The sequence below is a fragment of the Ixodes scapularis genome, unplaced genomic scaffold (assembly GCF_016920785.2).
Source record: "Ixodes scapularis isolate PalLabHiFi unplaced genomic scaffold, ASM1692078v2 PGA_scaffold1__304_contigs__length_218370807, whole genome shotgun sequence".
In the NCBI taxonomy this organism is placed as follows: Eukaryota; Metazoa; Arthropoda; class Arachnida; order Ixodida; family Ixodidae; genus Ixodes; species Ixodes scapularis.
The window spans coordinates 66822792-66830367 of record NW_024609846.1 but is presented as its reverse complement, the minus strand read 5'-3'; the positions used below and the strand labels follow the sequence as shown (position 1 = coordinate 66830367).

The following is a 7576-nucleotide window of genomic DNA, read 5'->3' as shown; positions in this document are numbered from 1 at the left end:
TTATTTCCGGCCAGATCTGACAATTTCAGATATGGCCATATCAAAAATTGACCAGATATAACCTGATACGGTATATCTGCCAGATATAGCCTCCTAATTTCAGATATAGCCTGATACCCCTGGCCAGGTATGGATATCCCATATCTGGCTAAGTGAGGAAATTCCATATCTGGCCCAGTATTTCAAAAGGACACAAGCCTGAAATTTGCATTTGATATCTTTTTATTCCCTACAATTCCCCCAAGTGCCCCGGCCCGCACTCGAGGAGTTATGGAAACGGTGGTCCTTCAGCTGTTCAGAAAATTTTATTCCACAAAAATGCACGCTCGCTGCACGCAACAAACATATTCAACGGTCTCGCGGGGGACTGGTCTGTAGTATCAACTAGAGTTTAAGGCCCATTAAACAGTAAAAAGTTGATCATGACGCGACCCCTCACCACACAAAGGTAGCGGCACGACCACCGGCGGAGGAACTCTTGTTCACCAAGGGAGAACCGCTGGTCGTCCAGGTAGGCGGTGAGTTCTTTTCGGATGTCCCACAACAGCGGCCGCAACGCGCGGCGTCGTTGTCGCTGGGCCATCGCGACACAACGGTTTCGCCACAGCACCCACTCACATATTGCTACTAGTAGCAGCGCAAAGGCGCCCCGCGGGCAACGGCCTTGTGTAACGTATACGTCCACCCCGAGACCTCGAAACGAGCGCTCTATTACGCGCCATAGGTCCCTCGCCGGTACACACTCTCTCACGACTTGCGGGTTTGTTTCTATTGCACCACAATTGACGCACTGTGCGTCCCGTACCACTCCCCAGCGGAAAAGCCTGTCTTTTGTTGGGAGGACACCCCAACCCTTTAACCATTCAAAGTCGCGCACGTGGTCCGGCAGAGTGGACGACGTCAGTGCCAGCCACGGGTACGGCTGCACCGTGCCCGGCGGCGGCGGGGGTTGTTCTGCCACCACTAGGCGTTCAACAAGCCTAGACGCCGGGGCCTCGAGTATCTCCTCTCGTGACACCTGGACGCTGAGCTTGTTGAAGAGATCCGCGGTAGACCTGTAAAATGCAGGCGTCGTCTCCGCTCGGGGCCGAAGAGGGCTTGGAAGAGAGTCTCCCAAAAGACGGTTATTGGCGCCGAGGAAGTAGAGCGTGAGTGGCCGTGCTGGGTTGTCGTGGTCGTCAATGATTGCCAGGGTTGTCTTCAGGGCCAGTAGGGGCGCTGCCAGCTCGATGCACGGAAAGCTCCACCCTCCTTCACAGCGGGGGAGGCATAAGCGGGAGCGCCTCACGAGTTCTGTGCGGTTGTTCCAGAAGAAGGTAAACAACGCCGAGCGCACTTGGAGGATGAAGGGGCGCGGCGGGAGGGCTACGCGGGCCACATGCCACAACCTTCCGCAGAAAACCGTCTGAACAAGGTACCGCCGCACAGCCATGGGGAAGTCGTAATGGCCAGCCTCAGCGGCCTTCTCTATGATCTCTTGACGCAGGTTGGACCAGGTCTCCGGAGCCACGCCGGAGGCGTCGTACGAGATTCCAAGAATGGTAACAGACTGGGCTCGCGGCAGAGATGGCGGGCACGTGGGGGGAGCTCCGATACAGAGAGATTTGCTTTTTTCAGGGTTCAACCGTGCGCCGGAGAGGCACGCGTACTCGTCGAAGAGTTGGAGGGCCTTCACCAGGCTGTCTTCGTCGCGCAGGTAGAGGGTCACGTCGTCCGCATACGCCGAGACGCGAAGCTCACCGGACCCAGGTAGAGCAAGTCCGCTTATGCTGGGGTGCCTGTCGACTCCAACCAGGAAGGGCTCTAAGCTGAGGACGAAAAGTACCGGGGACAGCGGGCACCCCTGCCGAACTCCTCGCGTTACCGGAAAGCGTGCCACTAAGGAGCCATTCAGGAACAAGTCACTCCGCAAGTCACTGTACAAGGCTGCGAACAGCTGAGCACTCTCGGAGGAGAAGCCAAACCCGTCGAGAACACCGAGCAGGTATTGGTGCTCGACGCGGTCGAACGCCTTGGCTTGGTCCAACGACACGAGAAGCCCGTTCGCCCGTCGGGAGCGTGTGAACTCCAGGATGTCGCGAGTGAGAGTCGTCAAAGTATGTATGCTGCGGCCCGACACCGAGCACGTCTGTCGGGGGTTTACCAGCTCCGGTAGGAAAGTTTGCAGACGCGAGGCTAGGGTCGCCGCGAGGAGCTTGTAGTCACTGTTTAACAACGTTATCGGGCGCCATGCCCCGGGGTCGGCATGGTCACCACCCTCCTTGGGGATGAGTACGATCCGTCCCAGCCGAAAGGATGGCGGTAGGAGGAGGTCTTCAAAGTAGGCCCGCACGACAGCGGTAAAGAAGTTACCGAGAATGTGCCAGAACGTGCGGTAGAACTCCGCTGGGAGACCGTCCGGTCCTGGTGCAGAGCCGTTCTTCATCCGCTTCAAAACGTTCCACAGCTCGGTCGCGGACGGGGGCCGCCGCAGGCCCGCGTCATCCTCGGCGGAGATCTTGGGGAGGCCGCTGAGGAGAGGGTGCGAGGACACCGAATAGCGATCAACCGGCGCGTCCGACTGGGCCAGCGATCGGAAGTGGGCTGCGAAGCGACCATTGTCAAGGTGGCCGGGCGACCCCGATGCGGAGGGCGTCTTCTGTCTTTCAAAGGCTTGTAGGCTTGTGCGATGGGTGTAGCGCAGTACCTCCGGGTGGACCGACGGGCTCCCCTGACCCTGCAAGACAGTAGCCGCGGTGGAGTCCCACCGAAGGTATCGTTCGTAGCGTCTCTGCAGCTGGTCGAGGTACGCCCTCATGAAGGGGGTCAAGGCGCCCCCTCGGCGGACGATACGGATTCGGAGGATAGTGTCTTGTAGAAGCCCTCGATGCCGTTCGCGGCGGTGCCGTCCCATCAGAGTGCTGAAGCTTTGCCATTGACCTTTTAGGCGGTCCCAAGACGCCGGCTCTGGGCGCACGCCCACTAGCGACTCCTTGACCAGGTTGCCTAGCGTGCGGCGCGTGGTCTCGTCGTGGAGGATCCTGGAATCCAGACGCCACGGACGTGGGGGGCGTGCGACGGCAGAGTCGAAGCAGAACTTGATAAGTAGCGGACGGTGATCGGAAATCTCTTCTGGGCACGACGGGAAGTCCACCGCAGTACAGGTCTGTAGCGCGGCAGATAGCGTGCGAGGCAAGTACAGCCGGTCTATGCGACTTCCCGAAGCCCCTCTGTTCCACGTCGACTGGTGGGTGGATCCATGCAGTAAGGACCATCCGTCTACGAGGTCGAAGTGCCTCACAAGCCGCCGAAGTTCACGGGCGGACCAGGTTGAGCGACCCTGACCAGGACCCCGAACGTCGGCGTTAGAGTCCAGAACGCAATTGAAGTCGCCGACCAAAAAGCACGGGCCCGCGTCGAGTAGATGCACGTCCAGGCTGCGGAAGTACTCGTGCTGGAAGGTCGATACAGTTGGTGCGTAGACAGTGACGAGGCGAAATTTTCGTTCACCGAAGAAAAAGTCCAAACGAAGAGTCCTTCCCTCTGTATCAAAAAGATAAGTGGCATTGCGCAGCAGACTGCGATTGCAGACAACCACGCCCACGCCCGTTGCGCGGCGCGGCGCATAAGAAAAAAAAGCAGTCACAGAAAACCGGGCTTCGAAATCCGTAACGTCACGGAAGCGGGCAAAGTTGGTGTCTTGCAAGCACAGAAGATCGCAGTTCTGCATCCTCGCGAAATGCATCACTTCAGTTTGCTTCGCTGGGTTTCGAAAGCCCCGCACATTCAGGGATAATATGCGAAGTGTGGCCAGTATAAAGTAAAAAGGGGGACAGGGACGCCGGCGTGTTGCTTAAAACGTGGAGCTGTCGGACGATGCTGGAGAGGGGTCCCGACGCGGGGGGGAGGACTTTCGCGGTTTCTTGGGGCACGTGGCTCGTGGGCCCCCACTGTCAGTTGAGCGGGAACCGCTGCTCCTGAGGGGACGCTTGGAGTCCTCGTGCGTTAGTCGGTTCGAGTCGGACTCCGGTGTTTCAGTTGTGGTCGTATCCATACTGTCGGTTGGTGTCTCTGCGGGGCCACCTGGAGCGGGGTTCTCGTCGATGACGAGGTGGTCGCTGTCGCTGGACACCTCGCCATCACCCGACGCTTGGCTGCACGCTGCATAGGCGGTGTCGCCGACAATAACCGCGGCGGTTCGGGCAGAGTCCGTCGCTTCGGCTGAAGTCACCCCCGAGCCGGTCGGGCTTGGCTCAGGTGGGGCGGATGGGGCCGGCGACGGAAGAGGCGGTGGTGCGGCCGCGGCTGCGGCGTCAGGGGGTGACGGAAGGGCGACGGTGGAGACGGTTGGTACGGCCGGAGCTTCGGGGGCGATGGGACGGGTCGCGTTTCCTGGGTCCAGGGCCGGGAAATCGGTGGCGTAGTTTCCGGTGACCATGGAGGAGTAGCTTCTCTTGGCCGTGCAGTCCACAGTCGCGTGGGTTCCACCGCAGCGTCCACAGTTGGCAGTGCAGCCCTCGGTTGGGTGTCTAAGACACCGCAGCGGTCGCAGTAGCCCGTCGTACACTGTGCCCGGACGTGGCCCTCCTGCCTGCAGCGTCGGCATACGCGCTTCAGGCCGCGGTAGTCAAAAGTAGCACGATGTCCGGCGACGCGCAGGAAGTTGGGCAGGGGGTTAGCCTCCTTCATCTCCATGCGGATGAAGCGGGTTCCTGTTTTCACAGTCGCCGTTCGGTGGTAGGTTGCGTAGGAGACGTCGATGACTTTGCCGTACGGGGCCAGGGCTTGGACGAGCTGGTCGTTGCGCACAAACGTCGGCAGGAAGAGGCAAGTCACATTCGTCACCTGCGGACCCGTCGGCACGATGGGGACTGACTGGTTGGCGATGGAGACGCTGCCGGCCTCACGAAGCTTGAGGGCGGCTGCACGAATATTGACGACGACTTGGAAGTTTGTACCTCCTAGGTGCTGCGCCGAGAAAATTTCGGGCAGCCCCACAATGGCGGATATCCCATCAATGAGATCGTTCGCCGATGTGCCTACTGGCACGACAACGTCGAAAGCGTGCGCTTTCGGCGGGGGAGAAGATTCCGTTGACGCGGCCGCCATGGCGGTTCGCACCCTTGCCGGGGCGCTCGACGACACGTAGCCACGGACCGCAGAACGCAGGCCCCGGACGAGATGCAGCCAGGAAACCAGGAACTCAGAAATAGCGACGAGATGTTTCAGCTCCCTAGTGATCGCTAGTTTTGACCAATTCCATTGTTACACAGCTTTGAGTGTAATTCGCAGTCACCCTGAACAAGCCTCCCATAGGGCTCAAGTACCTGTCATATCACTTTTAAATTTTCTCGTCAATGGCAACGTTTATGATACTGTGCATTCTGTCCAAACTTCAACCAGGCTGAGCCGCCGAAATCTCTAACCAAATTATCATTCTCGTGATTGTTGTTCTAGCAGGAATTACTTAAAAGCCGAGAAATCGCAACAACCAAACCCGGGATTTAGCTCGGATTCAGTGGAGCTGTTTATGACATTTTAGCCTTTCTAACTTAATATCAGCGTCTTTGAAGCTGTACGAGAATGATAATATAAGAGATATGTCTGCAGCTCATCCAGGTTGAAGGTTGGACGGAATGCACAGTACTGACATTGGCGGGACATCTTAAAAGTGGTATGGTAGGTACTTGGGTTCTGTACGGCACGTGTTCAGGGTGACTCCGAATTGCGCTCAAATCTGTATAACCATATAATTGCTCAAAATTTTCGATCACTAGGCAGCTGAAGAAACACCGTCCCCATGATTCCTTGAGTACGGGCCGAGGCGCTTGGGGGATTTAGCAAATTGTATATTCGGGCGTAATGTTAACACTTTTAAATAATTAAGGTACATTGAAATCCTCGTGAACTAGCACAAATAATCTCAAACTTAAGCTTGTCGAAGGTGAAGTTTGGGATTATTTGTGCTAATATTTAGCTCGCGAACAATGAGTCATTCAGAGTTCGGTAACAAAGAAATTGTTTTTTACTTTTTTTGAAGGCCGGTTGCCAGATAAGTCTGTATATACGCCAGATAATTCTGTATATACGCCATATCAGGCTGTATATATGTCAGATAAGTCTATATATACGCCAGATAAGTATGCATATATGCTAGATAAGTCTGTATATATGCCAGATAAATCTGTATATACGCCCTATCAGGCTGTATATACGCCACATAAGTCTGTATATACTCCAGATAAGGCTGTATATAGGCCGTATATAATCATATGATGTTTGATATGGCCAGATATGGGCCAGATATAAGATTTCCATACGGGTAGTCACTGTTTAGATGTAGAATATAGAGCCATGCACACCGCATCTCTCTCTCTCTCTCTCCCTCTCTCTCTTATTTTATTATTGATAGTGCACATCTCTTAACCACGGAGGCAGCAAGTTCCGTGTTTTTAAAATGGAACAAGAAACTAATAAAAATCTGGTGGGCATTTCTAGGCTGTAACGAATGTTAAAACACGATTAATAGTTTCGTTCATTGATACCCTAAAAATAATAGCCCGCGCAATTCAAAAACAAAAGGGGCTTAGGGGCTTTAGTCCTATCGTTGCAGCAAACAAATCAGAAAAGAAACGCGATGTTCACGTCCGTCACTTGAATTCGTCGCAAAAAATAATTGACTCGTAATTTTAATTTGCTTCGCTGCGGCACTTTGGTTTGTGTATGCTAGTTTGTTATTGCAGCTAACAAAGCATGTCGCTGCGCTGGCTTGTTTGTGTTCCCCCGTAGAGCATCGAAACCCGCCTCCGATCGCCAGAGGTGACAGGTTTTTTACCCACTTTGGCAGTCGCGTAAACTGCTGAAAGGTATCCGTACCGTACATGACGACCAATGAGAGCGACGTAGACGCTGTGAGCTTATTTGCGTAACACTACCCCGGAGCTGGCGCAGCACTTAAAGGAGCTGTGCAACAATTCCAGTCATTTGCTTAAATACTTTCGGAACTGATTTCTCGAACTTTTTGAAGTAAACAACAACAACAAAAAAAAAAAAACCTTTTGCCGGCATGTCCTAGTTTTTATTAAAAAAACAAAAACTGACAAAAAATAAGTTTTTCGGCACCTCTCAACTCCTTCACCATCTTCCGAGTCATGTGCTCTGTGACGTGAATAAGGGACGCGCGGGGTTCCGGTGAAGTTCTCTCTCTAGAGCCATCAGTGAGCAGCGAGAACTCACCCGCTCGCGACCACGTGACCACGTGCTTGCGCAGCGCGATCAACATGGCGAAAGGAGGAAAGTCTCGTCCGGGCCCGGCCATCCCCGTCCGGCTCTGCCCCCGTCCCCCTCCGGCTTCTAACGGCTTTCCCGGTAGCAACAACAAGCAGAAGCTGCACAACAAACAGCTTGAGCTCGTTCGGAAACACCAAAAGGTAGTTCCGCACCACGACAGAACACGGAACGTTTCCAACATCGTCCGATGAGTCAAGTGCACAGACTACCGCACCACATCAATCGCAGAAGGCCCCTCAACTTGTCTGGACAGCCATTCCAGAACGGCTCACACAATTGACGACACTCATTGAGGACTGTTTGCACA

General features: G+C 54.8%; 1 protein-coding gene across 1 annotated transcript; it reads right to left on the bottom strand.

Annotated features, from left to right (window-relative positions):
• Positions 1 to 317: 317 nt before the first annotated feature.
• Positions 318 to 5088, bottom strand: LOC121835743. The gene is made up of 3 exons (XM_042290215.1): positions 4744 to 5088; positions 1741 to 3433; positions 318 to 1587 (listed from the first exon to the last, which is right to left on the bottom strand). The coding sequence occupies exons 1-3, from the start codon at positions 5086 to 5088 to the stop codon at positions 392 to 394; spliced, it is 3234 nt and encodes a 1077-aa protein (XP_042146149.1). The 3' UTR covers positions 318 to 391.
• Between the last annotated feature and the right edge of the window lie 2488 nt (positions 5089 to 7576).

Bases quoted from the DNA above. Each gene is read 5' to 3' on its own strand.
- LOC121835743 (XM_042290215.1), bottom strand. From the start codon at position 5,088: ATGGCGGCCGCGTCAACGGAATCTTCTCCCCCGCCGAAAGCGCACGCT. The intron at 3,434-4,743 runs GTCATCGACGTC...TCGACCTTCCAG, and splicing joins CCCTGGCCCCGTACGGCAAA to CACGAGTACTTCCGCAGCCT. The intron at 1,588-1,740 runs GTGAGCTTCGCG...TCTGTATCGGAG, and splicing joins ACTTGCTCTACCTGGGTCCG to CTCCCCCCACGTGCCCGCCA.